Source organism: Mirounga angustirostris, unplaced genomic scaffold (assembly GCF_029215605.1).
Source record: "Mirounga angustirostris isolate CCGP_5_RB_7025 unplaced genomic scaffold, mMirAng1.0.hap1 SCAF_4, whole genome shotgun sequence".
In the NCBI taxonomy this organism is placed as follows: domain Eukaryota; kingdom Metazoa; phylum Chordata; class Mammalia; order Carnivora; family Phocidae; genus Mirounga; species Mirounga angustirostris.
Genome location: NW_026991712.1, coordinates 26,097,090 through 26,120,514, shown reverse-complemented (window position 1 = coordinate 26,120,514; position 23,425 = coordinate 26,097,090). Strand labels below are relative to the sequence as shown.

Below are 23,425 nucleotides of genomic sequence, written 5' to 3'. Positions count from 1 at the left end.
CTCCCTGCTCAGTGGGGAGCCTGCTTCTCCCTCTGACCCTCCCCCCCTCATGTGCTCTCTCTCTCTCTCATTCTCTCTGTCTCAAATAAATAAATAAAATCTTTAAAAAAAAAGAATGGGACTTTAGTGTTCCAGGAGTTGGTTTGTTTACTTTAAAAAGGAAAACTGTACATTGAGCCTTTCCTTAAACAAGCAGGGAAACACAACATAACTTTTAGGCAGATCAGAAACCTAGCATTTATAGCTGGCCTTCGTGAAATTGAGCAAAGTCCCTTGAGGGAAAAGGAAGAATTGAAGTTACTGTTTAAAAGGATTCATCCCACCCCCAAAAAAGGATTCATCCCTTTGTCAAGTGTAACCACCTAATATTCAACTTTTGAAAGTTTGCTTTTTCATTCTTTAAAGTTTTCCCAATAGTTTCAGTGCCATATCAGGGAATCTATATTGCAAATATCCTACTTTTTGAGGAAAGGGAAATATGGCCAACAAATGAAATATATTGCCTCTGAGACAATTTTATATTGCTAGCCTCATTTTGAGAGGATTCATTTATCTCATTATTGTGTTCACACATTACATTAAATCCTTGGTGAATAGCTTTCTATGAATAATACTGCCCTTGTTTATTTCCAGGTCTGCCATAGCAATTGTCTGGAAATTTTGGAAACACCCGGAGAATTCTTATGCAAAGGTCTAGGCCATAGATGGAAAGGCGATTTGAGTTTTTGAAAAAAAAAAAACAAAACAAAGCAAAACTGTGAGGCAGACAGGTTGATATTATTATTTTTATTAATAATTAATTTTATTTGCCTTCACAGTAGTTTGCCTACTGAATAGATCGTAGGCAAATAGCTCCCTTGCCTTATATTCTCCAAATAAAGCACATAAGATGTCTGCTGCAAGATAAAGCATAAGCAATAAAGCTTATATCTTACATATGGTTTTTTAAAAAAAATTTTACAAAGCATTTATTTTTCAGAGTTTTTCCACCAGCAATGAAAGTATCTTAAATGCTTATTTTAATGAAAAAAAAATGATATTAGAAAGCCATAAACTGTGCCTTGAAGAAGATTCAACTGGAAAAATTAAAACTTTACTATGCTCTTATTTCCATTTTATTCCTGAAAACAGACAGATGTTGAGATAATATATAAATATATTATATATAATAAGCATGTCTATAACACTATGAAGTTTTTTATCATACTTTGCACAAGACAGTGATAGTTATGTTTGTTGAATTCATATGTAATGATTGATTTATAAATAAATTTTTTTTCTGGGAGAAAAAGAATCATAAAAGGGATTTTACTTCAAAATTTATTCCCACATAGAGCTATACGCTCATGAAGGGACCATTATTATGAATAACATCAGTCTGTATAATCAAAAGTAGTTATATGTTATTTTTGGTTTTCAAGGGTGACCAGAGTATATAACTGCCTGTTATATCCAGGATAGTGAACATGTGTGGATGGGTATATACCGGCTAGTATGAATTCAGCAACTAAGAACTAAGCTCCCTTCAAGATGTATATGCATTATATTTCCCTCATCGGATCATAATCAGTCCCAAGAGGACTCCCTATTATTAGCGTAAGAGCTCACCTAAGGCCAGGCGTCCCAGAGTACTTTTAGAGAATAAGTATAAGCCATACATTTATCTCTTTTATTTTGGAAAATATTTCTGCAAGGGAAATTAAACAATTGCCCCCAGAATACCTCAGGGTAACACTGAAATGTAATAAGGTGCTCCGTGAAAAAAATATATCTTAACTTAAATAGGTATGTTAATTTAGAATGTAATTTATGAAACTGTTAGGGTTCCTGGAGCAGGTGGCTAACTTACACCATCTATAAACAACCAGTCATAAGTCTTCCACTGTACGTATTGGTGTCTATAAATTGGCAACCCCAGCTACCTAAAACACCAGCTGCCGGGAGGTCTCCTTCAGTAGCACGAAACTGTGTATATTCTCTCTCCATCAGAATCAATATATTTTGTAAAAGAATACAAATATTACTACTATGTGAGTCACATTTATATAAATGTTGTAATTATGAATATTTAAGACATACTTATTAACATTATAATCTAAAATGGTCTTAAAACAATGCAAATGAGGGCACTGTTTAAACTCTAAATATTTATTCCACTGTAAATTTGTTAATATTATATCTCACTGAAATTACAATGGAGACTAGGCCGTATTTGAACTCTTCATGGAGACATTGTTTTAAAATTAGCCAAACGTCTTCCCTTCAGCCCCAAACTTCTACTTCCTGCTCCGGTTTACTATTGTCTACAACATAAAAGCATATCCACAATTTGCTTTACATAAGTGAAAAGTGCTATTCCTTCCAGAATCCATGTTAGCGGGCTTGTGTTTTTGCAACGTTCAAATATAGCATTGGTTCATTGCACAACTACTGTGTATTTGCACACAAGCAAAAATAAGATTCAGTGTCTGTCTTCAAGGGGGAAATGGAGAGAAAAATCTGAACACAAGCAGTGGTAACTATACTCTGGTGTGAGCTCTAATAGAAGTAGGTGTGCTTTTAAATTAAAGGCCTACTAAAAACATTATGTATTTAGAGTGAGTCCAGACTTAAAAGCTTTACTTTTCAGTGCCAACAGAACATGCTCAAGTGAAGGTACAGGACATGTATTACAAATGACAAAGGAAAACTCTTTTTACTATTCAGGGTCTCAATGCATATGTCAGTTTATTTTGTGGGGGGTGCATATTTTAGGAAAATTCTGAGGTGTCTCTCTATGGCAGAAATAGACATAAGGACCACTTTATCAGCTTTAAGAAACTAGACAATTAAAGAGGTAACATTTTTTGAAATGAGGATAGGAAATAGGCAGGCTGATGAAAAAGACCCTGGGGACCCTGAAGGGGGAAATAGAACTTCCCCATGGCTGAGAGTTGTGAGGACCAGTCCAGAGAATTAATTAGGTCGGATTTAGGGAGTGCCATGAACTCGATACTAACATCAGAAGAAATACTCTTCGGAGTATAAAATATAAGTATAAAATAAGACTTCATGAAATTGTGTCTAAGTGGGTATTGGTGTAGTAGCTAAGCATGGTGGGGAGTAATTGTAGGGTCCAGAAAGACTGAAGTTCATGGCATGATTATGTATTTCTCTCTGTTTGTACTTTTATATTTTTATTTGCCTTTATTCTTAGTAGTAATAATAATTTATGTCATTTCCTATAACTTTTTAATAATCTGATCCTTAGTTTTGTCATTTGTAAAATAGGGGTAGCAATACTTAGCACCTAATTCTGTTACTTTAGTATTTTTGTTGCATTTTTAAGTGTACCTGCTCACAGGAAGGATAGAGATAATTCATTAAAAAGAGCTGATCATTGTACCTAGAATAGATTAGGTACATAATGAATAGTTTTGTCTTTTAAAAAATTTGCATTTGTGGCCCTTTTCCTAAGGCAGCATAAATCTTAGGTTTTTGGAAATAATGGGACATGGAAATGGATCAAGCTGGGAAATAGGAATGCGCATACAGTTAGCTAAGAAAAATGGAGAGTAGGCTTTATCTCAACTGCTTAATTACATGGATTTAGGAATGGCTACCTGGAATGTTGGTAGAGAAAGGACTGTGATGTCAGTTCCTGTTTCCACAAGACATAATGTTGGAATCAATTAGTACCATCTGCCCTGAGCATGGTAGAATTAGTGACATTTTTCCTGTATTTTTCCTCCTAGTGATCTCTGGAAATGTTTTACAATAGGACCTAGCTGTACTGACTTGATTACAGTTTTCTTTTCTTTCGTTCCTTCTTTGCTTGCCTGCTTCCTTCCTCCTTTCCTTTCCTTTTTCATTTTTCCTTTCCTTTCCTTTCTCCTTTCTTTCCTTTTTCCTTTCCTTTCCTTTCCTTTCCTTTCCTTTCCTTTCCTTTCCTTTCCTTTCCTTTCCTTTCCTTTCCTTTCCTTTCCTTTAATAGATATGCCCAAGTGTCTCAATGATCGCTCGACCAAGGAGATTTTTAAAAAAATAGTGAAGACATAAATATTTGAGAAATATAATTAGAGGGCTTAATTTAATGGATATATATAAAAACATTCACCCATCAATTAAATGGTGCTCTTTTTGCCTAGCACACAGGGACAGGCATAATAATTGACCATACCACAGGCCATACAGCAGTCATGCCCAGCAATTGAAATCATACATATCTTAACACAGTGCAAGTAAATTAAAAATGTATAATTATATATAGATTGCAATTGACATTATTTCTAAGTAACTCTTAAACAGAAAAAAATAATGCAGTGGTATTAGGACAAGTTTAGAATGATAATAATGAAGCTCTACACTTTAAAACTTTTGCAAAGCATGTAAAATAGTACTTAGAAAAAAGTTATAGCCACAAAAGTTCATATTAGAAGAGAAAAAAATCTGAATATTAATAAGTTAAGTATTTATTTCAATAAACTAGAAAAAAGGGAAAGCAAATCCAGAGAAAATAGAAGGGAATAAATACTATGAATAAAAGCAATATTAACACACATACTAAACAATGTTAATAAAAACACAGCAACAAATAAAGTAAGAAAATACTGAAAATAGTTTTATGACAACACACTTGAAAACTTGGATGGATGAAAATAATTCTTAGAAAACAGACTTTCAAAAATCTAAGATAAAGTAGCAAAACTGGATAGATATATAACCACTAAATTCTACTACATCAAATCACCAAGTCCCTATTTTTACAGGGAATTTCTAGCAAATGTTTAAGAAACAGATGATTCCTAACTCATACAAACTATTCTAAATACTAGAAAATAAGAATGCTCCCAAAGTTAGGGGGTTGTATAATGTTGATCAAAACTAGACAAAGACAATTATAAGGAAGAAAAATTATAGACTAATCTCATGGTAAGAGATCAAAGATAATAAATTTTTAATCGATGGTAATAAGCCCATGGCAATATATGCCATAATTACAAAAATTAATATTTTAATGCACTGAAATCAGTAAAGTATAATAAAAGCAAAAATAGGAAATTGCTTTTATCCTATGAATGTGAAGATATTTTAATGTTAGAAAAAGTATAATATAATTTACCAAATTAAGAGTTTCACAAAGGAAAACCTTGTAATATTTTAATAGTTGAAAAAGCAGTTGATAAATTTTTTTTTAAAGATTTTATTTATTTATTTGTCAGAGAGAGAGAGAGCACAAGCAGGGGGGAGAAGCAGGCAGAGGGAGAAGCAGGCTCCCTGCAGAGCAAGGAGCCCGGTTCTGGTTCTGGACTGGATCCCAGGACCTGGGATCATGACCTGAGCTAAAGGCAGACACTTAACAGACTGAGCCAACCAGGTGTCCCACAGCTGATAAAATTAAATCCCATTATGACTAAGCAATTTTTAGTAAATCAGGAATGGAAGGGAACTTCCTATAATTGATAAAATACATATCTAGGTAATGTAATATTTTGGATAAGCATGTCAATTCTGGGATTCTGGAGCCCACTCTGCATCAAATCTTAGCTCTGCCACGTAACTGGGCAAATTACTGAACATGTTGTGCTAAAACTTCTTCATTCATAGGGGTAAAAGATTTTTACATGTAAATAACCTTGAAATGTCCCTGAAAACAATGAGTTAAAAAATGTTAGCCCTTATTAGCATTACTGCAACCAATAGTAAATATTATACTTAAAGGTAAAACATTAGATGTATTCTTTTTAAAATCAGTAATGACAAAAAAAAAAAAAAGTCAGTAATGACAGAACAATGGCTACCACTGTTTTAATTTGATGTGGTACTGAATTTCTTACCCTGATCATTAAGCCAAGGGGGTGAGGGGTGGGGGAGCATATAGACTAGAAAAACAAACAAACAAACAACCACAACAAAAACAGAAGTGTCACTGTTGGCATAGAAAATTCAAAAAAATCCGTAGAAAAATTATAACTAATGAAAGACTTAAGCCAGTTTGCTAGAGACTAAGTAATTACAAAAACCCATGTATTAGCAACAACCAGTAAAATCTAATAAAAAGTATGATTAATTACAACAGAAACTACAAGACATTTAAGATTTAGATGAGAAAAATTTATAAAGAAAATTATAAACTATTACTGAAAGGCAACGAAGAAGGTATGAGTAAATTGAGAGATATAATAGTACATGAAAAGATTAAATATCATACATACTTCTAAATAATTTATAAATACAATGCAGTCCCAGTCAAATTCAACAGACAGAAAGAACTTAATTCTAAAAACAAAAAAGAAGTTAAAAAGGTTAATAGACACCAAGACCATTTTGAAGAAGGATAAGGTAGGGTACTCTGCCTACCTCATATCAGTACTTATTTTAAAGCTATAGTCGTAAAAAAAAAAAAGCTATAGTAGAGTGCTCATTATGGTTTGCCTGGATAGCCAGCTAGTTGGGTCCTGCCTGCCTGGTGTATGGTGTGGGGAGGCCCTTCCACATGGAGAGATTGGCATGGTGCTCAAGTTCAACCCTGCATTAAGACCATAGTTAGAAGACCTAAACTTCTCCAGAGTCCTCTGGTTTGGAGCAGTCAACATTTGCAAAGAGCCTCAATAAATAGCTGGCAACCCAAATCCTCACTGTCTGGTGTCAAGCAGCTTGTAAATTCTTTCACTGATAAGGCCATTTTCTTACTTTCGTCTGTAAGATGAGAGACTCATAAAGGGCTCAGCCTTTCCAATGTAATGAAATCCACATCATTTCTATATCCAGCAGATAACATGGCCTCGGCATGCATTCCTAAATTTTGTTGGAGTTATTGGAGGATTCCAAGCATCTGTATATTGCTAATTTGTGAGTTTTCCCTCTCCCTATGAAAGCCTTCCTTAAACCATGCCATGTAAAGTTGTGGAATTAATCTTTGCTTCTTTTGATAGACTTGAAGAGACATACCCCCCGTTCCATGGCAAATGCAAAAGGAGTTTCAATTGTATATTTAATATTATATTTCTTAAGACAAGAATAAAGAGATCTGAAGCAAATATGGTACAATATTAAAGTTTGTCAGGTTGGAGGGTGGATACTATGAAGTTTGTTTTGTTATTCTGTATAATCTTCAGTTATTGAAAATATTTCATAATAAAAAAAACAAGTGGTAACAAATCCAAAATATATATTTTTAGTACTCAATTGATAACTTGAGATAAATTATCAGTATATTATTTTTGAACTCAATTATTGGAAAAAAATTTTAATTTAAACAACTAAGATCTATTTTTTCTCATAGTCATAGAATAAAAGTTAAGAAAAATGTATTTATAAACATCCATAGGCACTGTAATTCATTTAAATACTTGCAAAAATATTCTAAAATATTATAATTATCACTATATTTTATTTTCTCTATTCTGAATATTGACACATTCAAATATCTTTAGACACTTTCTGAAATGTAATTATCAGTATACGTTGTTCTCCTTATCACTGAGAGTAGTCTCTGAATAAAGATGAGTGAATCTTCAGCTTCCAAAAAAACTTGTTGTTGTTGTTTTAAATATTTTGTGGTCTTAGCCAACTACCACAATGTACTAATTGCTAATTTGTTTGCCTGATACATTTCCTTTGGTAGTAATTAGAGAAATGCTAATTTCCTTCTCACTGATAGGAAAAGTCTACAGTGAGAGCCCTTTTATAAGATGAATTGTAGGTAACCTGCATTAAGAAATACACAGATAACTAACCACTGCCAATGGCCAATACAGAATTATTTTCCTGCATAAAATACAATCTAAATCATGCTGCTGAAATCTAATGTTCACATTTACCTTTATATTCTAAATGAAATCCAGTGTAACTAACAGATCCATCACTCCGAAAAGCCAAATGCATAGTATTTGAGCTGCTCTCTATTCTCTCTGGTAACTTGCTGTCTTGAAAGCTTCCAATCAGCGGGCTATTACTGTCTGGTCCATCATATATATAAAGGAAGTCATAGTTAGGTTCTATGCTAAAACTAAAAAAAGAGAGAGAGGGAGAAAGAGAGAAAAGGAATTGGAATTATTACTGCTAAGGTGTTAAGTGTAATAGTCAATATCATATATTAATTCAGTCAATATCTTTAAAAACAACAGACCTCATCAACGAAAACAAAGTTGAAAATTTACCTGGCAACACATTGAATATGAATATCAAAGCAGTGCAAAAGAGAAAAGACATCTTGATATTTTCAAATATTTCTAAGTTGTCACTGTGTCTACAGGGAATACAAATGATAGTAAGGCAATTTCTAATGAAAGGGTACGAGGTTTGGAGTCAGAGATACTAAGTTCAAGCCTTGCTTCTGCCCTTGTTAGCTACATATACTTAAGTAAGTTACTTTATATCCATTAAACATGGAGGACAACATCTATTTTAAAAATTTTTCATCCAGATATTTTGCATCATGAAAATGCAAACTTTTTTCTTTGTCAATGATACTATTTGACTTGAACTTCAAAATTTACAAGCATATTTGCTATTTAAAATTCAACTCTATATATCCGATTCAAGCAAAAGTTTGAAATACAAAATTTACATTTAAATTACTCAAATGAAGTCCTGCACATTGTATTAGGTATTCTTTTTCCTGAAAGTAAATATATTTTCTTCTTTTAGAACTTGATGTAAGAGAAATCAAACCAACACCCTGTTTGTCAAAATTAAATAATGTGTAAATAAGGACATTTTAGCATGTAAATTATTCAAATCAATATTTTGATATTCCAGATTTGCCTTAACAACCTTCAAAAGTATGATAATTGTCCCATAATGATTATAGAACCCAAATATTTAGAAGCCAAGGACATGCAATCATTTATCTATTACCTAGATCATACTGTAGCAGAGAAAAGGATGGACTCGGTTGGGTCATTAAGAAAAGTCAACAAGTTCGTGATATTAAATAAAACCGGTAAAGCTTGCAATTGTTAAACATCTATCAGTGGAAAAACTATCTTGTCAAATTTTATCATCTTTGCATATAAATAAGAAACTTGTAAGGTAAGAAATGTTCTTTCCAAATCTACTGGATTTATAGAGGTTAAATTTCCACAACAATTCTAAATCTTTACATACGCATGTATAAGGGACAGGAATCCAGCTAGTTTACTTGTGCATAAATAGTGAAGAAAGACTGGTGTAATGCAGTTTCTAAACTTTAATAAATAAGGGGCCCCATAACATGAGAAAGTTAGGGGACCACCACATTGTTCTATTCTGTTTAATTTATTCAGTATCTATCTTCATTAAGTCTAAATCAATTAATTACTTTTGAAATCTTTTGGTGGGTATAAGGCCTAAATTTTGGTAATTTTTTGCTGTAATATAGCAGAAACCAGAGGATAAGGCCTTATTTTGTTACTACCCCTCTGGGGTAAAACACAACCTTTTTCAACTACATTTCTTTCAGCATTAAGATTTAATGAGTATTACAACTTCCTTACCTACATTACTGTTGGCAGAATCACTAGAAGCAAGTGCTTTATAAATGATATAGTCGTATGTATTATCCTCAGAAACCCAAAAGCCTATTTAACAATGGACTGAGGCCCATTTCTTTTTAATTTCTAGTTTGAGCCTAAATAAGTACTTTGAAATATTGCTTTGTAACTTCTTTAAAAATGGGAATAAAACAGAGAAGTTTTTTTTTTTTTTTTTTTTTTTTTAGGAAATTTTAGAATCCTAGCTATAATGACTATTTCTCCTGGAAAAAAAAAAAAAAAAAGGAGAGTACATTCTAATAGGACATTCTATTTTATAAGGCAGTTTCATAAATATTAACTTGGTCTTGTCAATAATCCTGTGGTATAAGGAAGGGATTATCATTTCCATTTTCCCAATGAGTACACCAAGGCCCTGAATGTCAGTGATCTCTCTAGGGTCACATAATAAATGACACAGCTGGAAATCAAATTTAGGTCATGTGTTTCATCTAATACAGCCTTCTACCGCTCATTTATTAACTACAATAATTTTATAAGTCCACTAAGGCCTGTATCATTCAAATTGACATTTCTCCTGTCTGTACTGCCATTTTCTCAACTGTAATGATGAGTAAAATAACCTCAGCAAGTTGTCTCATAACTGGGTTCTGGCATCTAACTAACATAACTATCACTGTCGCTTTGTCATTACCAATTATCAATGTATTACTACAAATTATAGAAATAAAAAGTCGGCATATGTATACGTCTACAAATTTTTATGACTTCAAATTGTTTTTAAACCTGGTTTCAATATAATAGAAAAAAGTATATATTTAACCTTAATATTTTACATAAACACCAAGCAGCTTTAACACGCCAGCAGGAGGGGCTGTGTTACCAGAGCCAAAGCACATCAATCTTGGACACTGAAGATTAGGAACATTTCTGCTTAAAGAACTCTTTGAGTTGCTGATACCTAAACCCTCCCACTGAAATATTAAGGGAAAGGGTTAGACCAGGTTTTGTGACAATAGGTATAAGTTCTCTGTGAAGAAACAGGTTCATTCCAAAAAATAACCGACCCGAGGTAGCACAGATAGCGGTGGCAGAGTTTGGGCTCGAAGTCAGCCACCTTCTGTCCCACACAGGAAGCTGGATCCTCGGCTACGTCAGTCCTAAGCCTACCCTGCAGGTGATGTTACTAACCAACATATGTAAATTCTGGAACAATCCCAAGTAAAGCTCTATCATGAGACAAGTTACGCTGAGAAATCTTATGGGAATGATTCATCTCTTCTCTGTCAGCTTGACTTAATGAGATCACCATAAAAATAACAGGTAGAATACATGTTTTCACAAGCTGAATGGTAATGTTGCACATATAGGTATTTAGATACTACAAAAAGATTTTGGGTGGCACACAAATAGGAGAAAAAAATCCTGAGAAATAGTGAAATCTTGAGGTTTGGGAAAAACTGAATTTTTTGAAGCAGTGATGGTAAATACAGGGAGAGAGGAAAGGTGATAAAGAGATCACATTTCATGAGAGACAATAAACCACTCGACCTCTAACATGCTTCCTCTACCCTGAAATCTGGTGAAGGTGCTCACCCACCAGCCTTCAGAACCACACAGTCATCTACACGATTACACAAGGCTGCAAACTGCTGATTGCAAAGTATTGGTACTGGAATTAATAAAGATGAATTAAAATGGCATATACAGAAATAAAACTTTGCCTAGTGCAAATGCTAAGGTAAAATGACAAGAAAAGATTTTTTAAAATGTAGAAATGTACAGGAACTCACCTGATAAATGCCAAGGAGATAACATAGTCTGTGTTGACGGTGATAGTCCAGTCACAGTCCCTGCTATGGGGATATGGATGAGGGAAGTTTGGTGAAAGAATAAAGCCTGAAGATCCTGTTAAATTGCCTCCACAGGGTGCTTTAATTCAAACAAACAAACAAACAAACCCTTAAGTGATTAATAAAATTTATTAGCTATCAAAATTTGTATAAACACTTCTCTAAAAAATTCAGAAGATTTCATACACATCTGACCCTTTCTAGTATTGGATGGTTGAGAATACTGTATTGTCTTTCAAGAAAGACCATTAAGATATTAAAGACATATGTACATAGTTACATTGAATTTAGCTTCTTCACTGGCTTCAAAATTACGTATGTACTTCCCTCCCTTTCTAATACTACTTTGTTTCATGTAAAAGATAAGCATTGAAAGAAGGGTATAGATGGTTTTCCCATGGTTGCTAAGAACAAATAGGAAGCTTGCAGGAAAAAGTTAGAAACAAAACAAAGCAAAACAAAATCTCTAATAAGTGGAATAATGAGACATGAGATAGTTGGCTCATTTTCACATCTTCCCTGGTACCTTTTCTTTATGTATTTATGGAGGAAGAGTCTTTGACAATACTGAATGAGTGATAATGGATAATTATCTGTGAATCTACAGCATTTTACAATAAAACACTCTTATACTGAATGTTACCATATCCCTAAATTCTAGTTGTCTGACTTGTTGATGAAAACAGACACATACTACAGTTATTACAGCCCCAAACAAAGGTTTCAGTAACACTTCGATAAAGAGGCTCCAAAACTTGTCAGTGAAATTCAAAGACTACATTCTTTAAGGGATTATTGCGAAGTCTGTATTTTTTTAAATTTTTTAAATTATTATGTTATGTTAATCACCATACATTACATCATTAGTTTTTGATGCAGTGTTCCATGATTCATTGTTTGCATATAACACCCAGTGCTCCATGCAGTACGTGCCCTCCTTAATACTCATCCCCGGGCTAACCCATTCCCTCACCCCCTCCCCTCTAAAACCCTCAGTTTGTTTCTCAGAGTCCATAGTCTCTCATGGTTCGTCTCCCCCCTCCAATTTCCCCTACTTCATTCTTCCCCTCCTGCTATCTTCTTCTTCTTCTTTTTTTTTAACATAATAGTATATTATTTGTTTCAGAGGTACAGATCTGTGATTCAACAGTCTTGCACAATTCACAGCGCTCACCATAGCACATACCCTCCCCAATGTCTATCACCCAGCCACCCCATCCCTCCCACCCCCACCACTCCAGCAACCCTCAGTTTCTTTCCTGAGATTAAGAATTCCTCATATCAGTAAGGTCATATGATACATGTTTTTCTCTGATTGACTTATTTCGCTCAGCATAACACTCTCCAGTTCTATCCACGTCTTTGCAAATGGCAAGATATCATTCCTTTTGATGGCTGCATAATATTTCATTGTATATATACACCACCTCTTCTTTATCCATTCATCTGTCGATGGACATCTTGGCTCTTTCCAAAGTTTGGCTATTGTGGATATTGCTGCTATAAACATTGGGGTGCACATACCCCGTTGGAACCCTACATTTGTATCATTGGGTAAATACCCAGTAGTGCAATTGCTGGATCATATGGTAGCTCTATTTTCAGCTTTTTGAGGAACCTCCATACTGTTCTCCAGAGTGGCTGCACCAGCTTGCATTCCCACCAACAGTGTAGCAGGGTTCTAGTTTCTCCGCATCCCTGCCAACATCTGTCATTTCCTGACTTGTTCATTTTAGCCATTCTGACTGGTGTGAGGTGGTATCTCATTGAGGTTTTGATTTGGATTTCCCTGATGCTGAGGATGTTGAGCACTTTTTCATGTGTCTGTTGGCCATTTGGATGTCTTCTTTGGAAAAATGTCTGTTCATGTCTTCTGCCCATTTCTTGATTGGATCATTTGTTCTTTGGGTGTTGAGTTTGATAAGTTCTTTATAGATTTTGGATACTAGCCCTTTATCTGATATGTCATTTGCAAATATCTTCTCCCATTCCTTCGGTTGTCTTTTGGTTTTGGTGACTGTTCCTTTTGCTGTGCAAAAGCTTTTTATCTTGATGAAGTCCCAATAGTTCATTTTTGCTCTTGCTTCCCTTGCCTTTGGCGATGTTTCTAGGAAGAGGTTGCTGCAGCTGAGATCGAAGAGGTTGCTGCCTGTGATCTCCTTTAGGATTTTGGTGGACTGCTGTCTCACATTTAGGTCTTTCAACCATTTGGAGTCTATTTTTGTGTGTGGTGTAAGGAAAGGGCCCAGTTTCATTCTTCAGCATGTGGCTGTCCAATTTTCCGAACACCATTTGTTGAAGAGACTGTCTTTTTTCCATTGGATATTCTTTCCTGCTTTGTTGAAGATTAGTTGACCATAGAGTTGAGGGTTCATTTCTGGGCTTTCTATTCTGTTCCATTGATCTATGTGTCTGTTTTTATGCCAGTACCATACTGTCTTGATGATGACAACTTTGTAATAGAGCTTGAAGTCTGGAATTGTGATGCCGCCAGGTTTGCTTTTCTTTTTCAACCTTCCTCTGGCTATTCAGGGTCTTTTCTGGTTCCATACAAATTTTAGGATTATTTGTTCCATTTCTTTGAAAAAAGTAGATGGTATTTTGATGGGGATTGCATTAAATGTGTAGATTGCTCTAGGTAGCATTGACATTTTCACAATATTTGTTCTTCCAATCCATGAGCATGGAACGTTTTTCCATTTCTTTGTGTCTTCCTCAATTTCTTTCATGAGTATTTTATAGTTTTCTGAGTACAGATCCTTTGTCTCTTTGGTTAGATTTATTCCTAGGTATCTTATGGTTTTGGGTGCAATTGTAAATGGGATCGACTCCTTAATTTCTCTTTCTTCTGTCTTGTTGTTGGTGTATAGGAATGCCACTGATTTCTGTGTATTGATTTTATATCCTGTCATTTTACTGAATTCCTGTATGAGTTCTAGCAGTTTTGGGGTGGAGTCTTTTGGGTTTTCCACATAAAGTATCATATCATCTGCAAAGAGTGAGAGATTGACTTCTTCTTTGCCGATTTGGATGCCTTTTATTTCTTTTTGTTGTCTGATTGCTGTGGCTAGGACTTCTAATACTATGTTGAGTAGCAGTGGTGATAGTGGACATCCCTGCTGCATTCCTGACCTTATGGGAAAGCTCTCAGTTTTTCCCCATTGAGAATGATATGCTCTGTGGGTCTTTCATAGATGGCTTTTATGATATTGAAGTATGTACCCTCTATCCCTATACTCTGAAGAGCTTTGATCAAGAAAGAATGCTGTACTTTGTCAAATGCTTTTTCTGCATCTGTTGAGAGGATCATATGGTTCTTGTTCTTTCTTTTATTAATGTATTGTATCACATTGATTGATTTGCGGATGTTGAACCAAACTTGCAGCCCACGGATAAATCCCACTTGGTCGTGGTGAATAATCTTTTTAATGTACTGTTGGATCCTATTGGCTAGTATTTTGGTGAGAATTTCTGCATCCATGTTCATCAAGGGAATTGGTCTGTAATTCTCCTTTTTGATGGGGTCTATGTCTGGTTTGGGGATCAAGGTACTGGTGGCCTAATAAAACGAGTTTGGAAGTTGTCCTTCCATTTCTATTTTTTGGAAGAGTTTCAGAAGAATAGGTATTAATTCTTCTTTAAATGTTTGGTAGAACTCCCCTGGGAAGCCATCTGGCCCTGGGCTTTTGTTTTTTGGGAGATTTTTGATGACTGCTTCAATTTCCTTAGTGGTTATAGATCTGTTCAGGTTTTCTATTTCTTCCTGGTTCGGTTTTGGTAGTTGATACATCTCTAGGAATGCATCCATTTTTTCCAGATTATCTAATTTTCTGGCATATAGTGGCTCATAATATGTTCTTATGATTGTTTGTATTTCTTTGTGTTGGTTGTGATCTCTTTCATTCATGGTTTTGTTTATTTGGGTCATTTCTCTTCTCTTTTTGATAAGTCTGGCCAGGGGTTTATCAATCTTGTTAATTCTTTCAAAGAACCAGCTCCTAGTTTCATTGATCTGTTCTACTGTTCTTTTGGTTTCTATTTCATTGATTTCTGCTCTGATCTTTATTATTTCTCTTCTCCTGCTGGGTTTAGGCTTTATTTGCTGTTCTTTCTCCAGCTCCTTTAGGTGTAGGGTTAGGTTGTGTATTTGAGACTTTCTTGTTTCTTGAGAAAGGCTTGTATTGCTATATACTTTCCTCTTAGGACTGCCTTTGCTGCATCCCAAAGATTTTGAACAGTTGTGTTTTCATTTTCATTGGTTTCCATGAATTTTTAAAATTCTTCTTTAATTTCCTGGTTGACCTATTCATTCTTTAGTAGGATGCTCTTTAGCCTCCATATATTTGAGTTCTTTCTGACTTTCCTCTTGTGATTGAGTTCTAGTTTCAAAGCATGGTGGTCTGAAAATATGCAGGGAATGATCCCAATCTTTTGTTACTGGTTGAGACCTGATTTGTGACCTAGGATGTGATCTTTTCTGGAGAATGTTCCATGGGCACTAGAGAAGAATGTGTATTCTGTTGCTTTGGGATGGAATGTTCTGAATATATCTGTGAAGTCCATTTGGTCCAGTGTGTCATTTAAGTCTTTATTTACCTGTTGATCTTTTGCTTAGATGATCTGTCCATTTCAGTGAGGGGGGATGATAAAGTCCCCCACTATTATTGTATTTTTTTGATCTGTTTCTTTGATTTTGTTATTAATTGGCTTATATGATTGGCTGCTCCCATGTTAGGGGCATAGATATTTACAATTGTTAGATCTTGTTGGATAGACCCTTTAAGTATGATATAGTGTTCTTCCTCATCTCTTATTACAGTCTTTGGTTTAAAATCTAATTTGTCTGATATAAGTATTGCCACCCCAGCTTTCTTTTGGTGTCCATTAGCATGGTAAATGGTTTTCCACCCCCTCACTTTCAATCTGGTGTTTCTTTGGGTCTAAAATGAGTCTCTTGCAGACAGCATATTGATGGGTCTTGTTTTTTTATCCAATCTCATGGCCTGTGTCTTTTGATTGGGGCATTTAGCCCATTTACATCAGGGTAACTATTTGAATATATGAATTTAGTGCCATCGTATTGCCTGTAAGGTGACTGTTACTGTATATTGTGTATGTTCCTTTCTGGTGTATGTTGCTTTAGGCTCTCTCTTTGCTTAGAGGACCCCTTTCAATATTTCTTGTAGGGCTGGTTTTGTGTTTGCAAATTCCTTTAGTTTTTGTTTGTCCTGGAAGCTTTTTATCTCTCCTATTTTTTGAATGACAGCCTAGCTGGATATAGTATTCTTGGCTGCATATTTTTCTCATTTACTGCTCTGAATATATCATGTCAGTCCTTTCTGGCCTGCCAGGTCTCTGTGGATAGGTCTGTTGCCAGTCTAATGTTTCTACCATTGTAGGTTACATATCTCTTCTTCCGAGCTGCTTTCAGGATTTTTCTTTGTCTCTGAGACTCATAAGTTTTACTATTAGATGTCGGGATATTGACCTATTTTTATTGATTTTGAGAGGAGTTCTCTGTGCCTCCTGGATTTTGGTGCCTGTTTCTTTCCCCAAATTAGGGAAGTTCTCTGCTCTAATTTGCTCCAATATACCTTCTGCCCCTCTCTCTCTTTCTTCTTCTTCTGGGATCCCAATTATTCTAATGTTGTTTCGTCTTATGGTATTGCTTATCTCTCGAATTCTGCCCTCGTGATCCAGTAGTTGTTTATCTCTCTTTTTCTCAGCTTCTTTATTTTCCATCATTTGGTCTTCTATATCACTAATTTTCTCTTCTGCCTCATTTATCCTAGCAGTTAGAACCTCCATTTTTGATTGCACCTCATTAATATCCTTTTTGATTTCAACTTGGTTAGATTTTAGTTCTTTTATTTCTCCAGAAAGGATTTCTCTAATAACTTCCATGCTTTTTTCAAGCCCAGCTAGTATCTTTAAAATCATCATTCTGAACTCTAGTTCTGACATCTTACTAATGTCCATATTGAGTAGGTCCCTGGCAGTCAGTACTACCTCTTGTTCTTTTTGTTGAGGTGATTTTTTCCATCTTGTCATTTTGTACAGAGGAGAATAGATGAGTGAGAGAACAAAATGCTAACAGGGTAACATGACCCCAGAAAATATACACTAAACAAATCAGAAAAGACCTGAAACTGGGGGAAAAGAAAGGGAAAGAAAGATAAAAGAAAAAAAAAAAAAAAGAAAAAGGAAAAGAAAAAGATAAAAACAAACAAAAACAAAACAAAACAAACAGAATATGATCAAATATGATCAGGCTGGTGCATAGATCAGTGCCACACACTAGATTTTGGGTGTATTTTGGTCTTTTAGAAGAAAGTGCCTCCCAAAATTTTAAAGAAAGAAAAATTTATATATGTACAAAAATAAGGGTTAATACGATGAAGGGATGGAATATGACTATAAAGATGAAAATCAAAAGATTTTATAAAAGGAACTGATAAGAAGTTGGTTGAAAAAAGAAAGAAGAGGATTTAAAAAAAAAGCAGGGAGAGAATGTGATCAGGCAGGAGACTAGAATAAAGCCATATACTAGAGATTTAGGGTATATTTTGATTTGTTAGAAGAACTGTATCTCAAAATTTTGAAGAGAGAACAACTTATATATTTTTACCAAAAATAAGGGTAACTACTATGAAGGGATAGACTATGACTCTAAAAATGAAAAACAACAAAATATTTTTTAAAAAAGGGATTGATAAGATGTGGTTGAAAAAGGGAAAAAGAAAAATTAAAAAAAAAATCCACTAACTTTGAAAGACTAAAGAATCATGGTAAAAAAAACATGAATTCTATGTGCAGTATTCCTCTAGCGCTGGAGTTCTGCCATTCTCATTGATCGGTAAACTTGGTCTTGGCTGGCTGTTCTTGCTGATCTTCTGGGGGAGGGGCCTGTTGCCATGGTTCCCAAATGTCTTTGCCAGAGGCAGAATTGCCCCACCCTTGCCAGTTCTGGGCTAAATAATCTGCTCGGGTTTGCTCTCCATAGCTTTTGTTCCCTGCAAGCTTTCCATACAGCTTTGGAGGATGAGAATGAAATGGCGGCCTCCCAATCTCCACCCCAGAGGAGCCGAGAACTCGGGGCCCCACTCCTCAGTGCACCCCCAGAGAAAAGCAGTCAGTTACTCCCGTCTCCCTGGTCTCCGACCGCACTCCATGCTCACCCGGCCTGTGACAGAGCGTTTGTATCTCTGGTACCCGACCCTGTGTGGAGTCTCCAAACCCAGCAGATCCCTGTGGTGCACTCCCGTGCCACTCTTCCCAGGGGAGGAAGGGAAGTCTCCCCAGATCTGCTGCTTGTTGGGTCCCTGCTGGAGGAGCAGTGGCCCGGCCGTTCTGCGGATCACAGTTAATGGCAACCCTGAGCTGAGGGCCCGCTCCTAGGCTCCGTCTCTGCAGCTGGCATCCCTGCTCTGATACCTGGGAGCTCTGCTGCACTCAGGCACCCCCGGTCTTTCTGTGACCCCGAGCGTCCTGAGACCACACTGTCCCAGAGAGGGTTCCACCCCCTCTTAGCCACTGGAGCGACGTCCCTCAGCAGAGCAGACTTCTAAAAGTTCCGATTTTGTGCTCCGTGGCTCTATCACTTGCCAGTAGGGGCTGACAGAAGCCCCCTCCCCCCGCCATCTATCTTCCCGAATATCGCCTTGGATTCACTTCTCCTCACGCCCTACCTTCCAGAAAGTGGTCGCTTTTCTGTTCCGAGAGTTGTTGCTATTCTTTTCTTTGATCTCCTGTTGAGTTCGTAGGTGTTCATAATGGTTTGATCCCTATTTAGTTGAATTCCCGGGACCAGATGAAACCCAGGTCTCCTACTCCTCTGCCATCTTGCTCCACCCCCCTGAAGTCTGTATTTAACAGTTTATGATTGAAAATAATATATAGAATTGGCAGCTTCAGAAAAAATAGAGTCATGAAGATAAGGAGGACCCCAGTCATGGAGTGGGACAGTGGGATACACACACACACACACACACACACAGGAGAGAGAGTTTCAGATCATGTTCTCATGATGTCTCAGAAATGTAATCAGTGCACCAACATTCTTCTCTTATCTGAGTTTTAAAATTATAGTTTTCTCACATAAATTTTACCATTCAGTTATCAGACATTTTGGATTCTTTTGACAGCATCAAACTGGTTTTGGAAGAAGGAGAGTTTTGGTTCTAGCAACAATTTCATTCAGATCTCTGTTCTTTGCCTGAGTATAGATATGCAAAATCATCACTATAATTTGGTAATGTCTGCCATCTAAATTATGGATGTCCGCTAGTACATTTCTCCACACCCCTCCAGTACCCTTGCCTCAGCATCTAAGTGAGAGTAGATAACCTCAGACCCTACTCTATTGAGAATATGTATTTGCTCAGACTTAATTTATTCACCACTGCTTACCTATCATCTGCACTTTTTTGCGGATCTTACCAAATGATTAGACATAAATATGTCAACTTTCTATAGTCCTCTTTCTTCAAATTTCAATGTCTCCTGAATATTTCTCTCTACAACCAGAGGATAAAGATTCCCTCCTATTAATCAGGATAATACCCTCAACCTGGTCACACAATCACTCTTCCTTCTCTGGAATCTTGGTTCATTTATCACTTTCAATTTCTCTGGCTTAATCCCCTTTGTCCACAGACATGTCAGGAAGTCTTTCATCCAAAAAATAAAACAAAGTTCCTTATGACCTATTTCTTTTCACTTTTTTTTTTTTCAACTGAAAATGTTGAGTTTTACCTGATGATTAAGAAATGCCCTCATGTTGCTGGAGTGGGGGGTGGGTGGGAGGAATGGGGTGACTGGGTGATAGACACCGGGGAGGGTATGTGCTCTGGTAAGTGCTGTGAATTGTGCAAGACTGTTGAATCTCAGAGTACCTCAAAACAAATAATTCAATATATGTTAAGAAAAAAAAAAAAGAAGAAGAAGAAGATAGCAGGAGGGGAAGAATGAAGGGGGGGATATCGGAGGGGTAGACGAACCATGAGAGACGATGGACTCTGAAAAACAAACTGAGGGTTCTAGAGGGGAGGGGGATGGGAGGATGGGTTAGCCTGGTGATGGATATTGAGGAGGGCACATTCTGCATGGAGCATTGGGTGTTATGCACAAACAATGAATCATGGAACACTACATCTAAAACTAATGATGTAATGTATGGTGATTAACATAACAATAAAAATTAAAAAAAAAAAAAAAAGAAATGCCCTCACCCTTTTGTGTTGGTTAAATGAGCTTACTGTGAGGAACCACCCTTCCCCATATGATTGAGATAAAACTCACTTATCATGTATGAGATAGGACCCCTTAAAGGAACCCCCTTATTTTCCTGTGATAAGACCCTGTAGATTACCATTCTTTCACTCAAATGATTAGCTGAATTCACTCATTAATTGGAATAATATGCTTGTAACCAAACTTTGGTTAAGCTTTCATCCTTCCTCTGAGCTCCTGAACTTTGGTCCACCTTCAGCCTTGAGCCAGCACACAACACCTCCTGAGAACAGGATGGACTTGGAAGACATCATTCTCTGCTCTACTGATGGATTGAGCCACCCTTTCATTCCATTTCCTCCTACCTGGTTTTTTCTAGCCTTATATACTCCACTCTATACAAGAAGAATCCCTTTTGCCTAACTCTTGAGATGCTTGTAGATCTTATGGTCACATTGTTCTTCCTATCACAATGGTTTCGCCCACAACACCCACACTGCAATAGTTCTTTATAAATAAAAGTCTCTCCTTATTTATTTATAATTTGTTTTTTATTTTACAACTAAGAGTTTGAAAAGGAGGTCTAATCTCATTGGCTCTTTCTTTACCTGGGTGCTATATTTACATATAGGCAGACTAACATGATTAGCAAAGCAGGTCATCACCAGGGAAAAAAATGTCCAAGAAAAGCACCGAACTATTCATCCTGAGAAAACTTATATTTGGGTTTAGAATTGTTTTTCTTTTAAATTATATTTACAGAGACATAATAACACTTTTGTTGCTTACGGACTCAAAGATGGCTTTATTAGGTTCTTCCCACCTCTAGTTCCCTCTCCAAACATTGCTATCTCCCTCAGCCTCCCTGCCCCCAACACAATCGCTTCCTAGCCTAGCTTGGAATGACTTTTGTATTGATTGATTTTATTTTTCTCGTCATATCTGTAGCCTTTCTTCAGGGTTGACTTTCACTTTAAATTCATTCTCCTTGTTGGAACTCCACTTCTAATTTTCTTCTAGTGTCTTTGTACAGACTTCAGTTTTATTGCCACGTGTGTCTTCTTCTATTTCATCTTATAATTGTAGTGTTCTCCTGAGTTCTTTGCCTAGTCAACTCTGATTTCTGCTCTGTTACATTTTTCCATGTTGACCATATCCAATTTTTTAATTCTAAGCCATGTGCCCAAATGCTCACTAGCTCTCTCTACCTGATAGCCTATGGGCACATCAAACACAGAGTATCTGACATATCCAAACCTCAACTCAAATTTGTTTCTTCTTTTGCATTTCTAAGTTGTTTGATTAGTGCTGTCGTCCACCTATATTCCCAAGCTAGAGGCTTAAGATTCTTCTCTTTTCTTTGCTGCATCCATGTGCCAATCCATCAAGAAGCACTACCAAGACTCTGCATCATAGATCTTCATAGATATATTTCAACCTATTCCTCTTTCCTTCCTGCTACCATATTTCTAGATCTGATTCTTATTGGCCTCCTGAATTATTGCAATGGCTTCTTGTTTCCCATGCCTCTGCTTTCCTCCAATTCATCTTTCTCCCAATAGAAACATCTAATCATACTATGCCTATGCACATAATTCTGCAGTTGTTTCACACTGCCTGAATGATAATGCCCCAACTCCAATATAATTTTTATGACCTGACCCTTGCAACCTTCCCAATTGCATCAACCACCACTCTAGACACATAATTTACACTCAAATACTATCAAACTGCTTCTAGTTCCTGGCACTTCTATGCCTTTGCCCATGCTATTCATTTCAGCTGAAATGTATTTTCTCCTCTACATGTATAGAACTCTTATGTGTCAAGATTTGTCACTGCCTCCAGAAAGTTTTCCTGGAAATTCCCAGCCTGGACTCTACTTCAGCTCTCTTCAACTTTCTCCAGTATGCACAACAACCTTTATCTCCATCATATCCCTTACCATATGTACTTAAATATTATATTCAGGTGTCTGCATTCATCACTAATCTGTAAGCTAAAGACTGTTTCTTATATGTTATTTTAAACCTGGGATTCAGCACATACTACACATTCCATAAAAGTTTGTGGAATTGCTAGTGGCTCCTTGTATTGATTATGAAAATAGTAAAAATAACTGGGGATGAATGAACAATCTAATTTGTAGCTATGTATTTTGATAAAAATAATAGCATATTTTATCTTTAGAACTTATAAACTTATATGTGAATTTGAGAAAAATAGAAAAATATGTGTAATAATGGCAAATGTATATATGTATGTATATATGTACAAAAGAAGAATGATAGCAAAATGTTCTCTGTGGTTTTTTTTCCCCACAAACTATGGTAGTGGAATTATGTGTAATTTGGGGGAGCCTAGGAGAGCAAATTTGTTTCAATTTTCCTTATCTTTCACAGGAAATATTGGTCTTTTTTTTAAAGATTTTATTTTATTTATTTGAAAGAGAGAGAAAGTGAGTGAGAGAGAGAGCTTGAGCAAGGGGAGAGGAAGAAACAGACTCCCCGACTGAGCAGGGATCCCAACATGGGGCTCCATCCTAGAACCCTGGGATCATGACCTGAGCCAAAGGCAGACGCTTAATCCACTGAGCCACCCAGACACCCTAGTCTTTTTTATTGTCAGAAATTGTATATACATGCACACGTCCATATAAAAAGTGTATATCCTTTATCACAAAAGATATAGGGAAGATCATCTAAAAATTCTTTTGATGCCATTATTTAAGTAATTTACCGAAGTTTTTCCAATATAGTTCATTGTTGTAGTTGATTTTGGAAATCTACAAAAGCCACTGAGACAAGTAAAGATATTATCTGACATTTGTATATCCCAAATATTGAGTAAAGAAAATTTTCTTTGCCTTAAAAATAGTAAACTTTA

General features: G+C 36.0%; 1 protein-coding gene across 3 annotated transcripts in view; it reads right to left on the bottom strand.

The window, feature by feature from the left end:
• The window catches only part of CSMD3 (CUB and Sushi multiple domains 3), a 1,202,189-nt gene that overhangs the window by 246,794 nt on the left and 931,970 nt on the right, over positions 1–23,425 (bottom strand). For all 3 annotated transcript variants that reach the window (XM_045896021.3, XM_045896023.3, XM_045896024.3), the window contains 2 exons: positions 11,249–11,387; positions 7,803–7,990 (listed from right to left, as the gene is read on the bottom strand). In XM_045896021.3, coding sequence (XP_045751977.1) covers positions 7,803–7,990; positions 11,249–11,387 — 327 coding nt within the window. The remainder of the gene's footprint in view (positions 1–7,802; positions 7,991–11,248; positions 11,388–23,425) is intronic.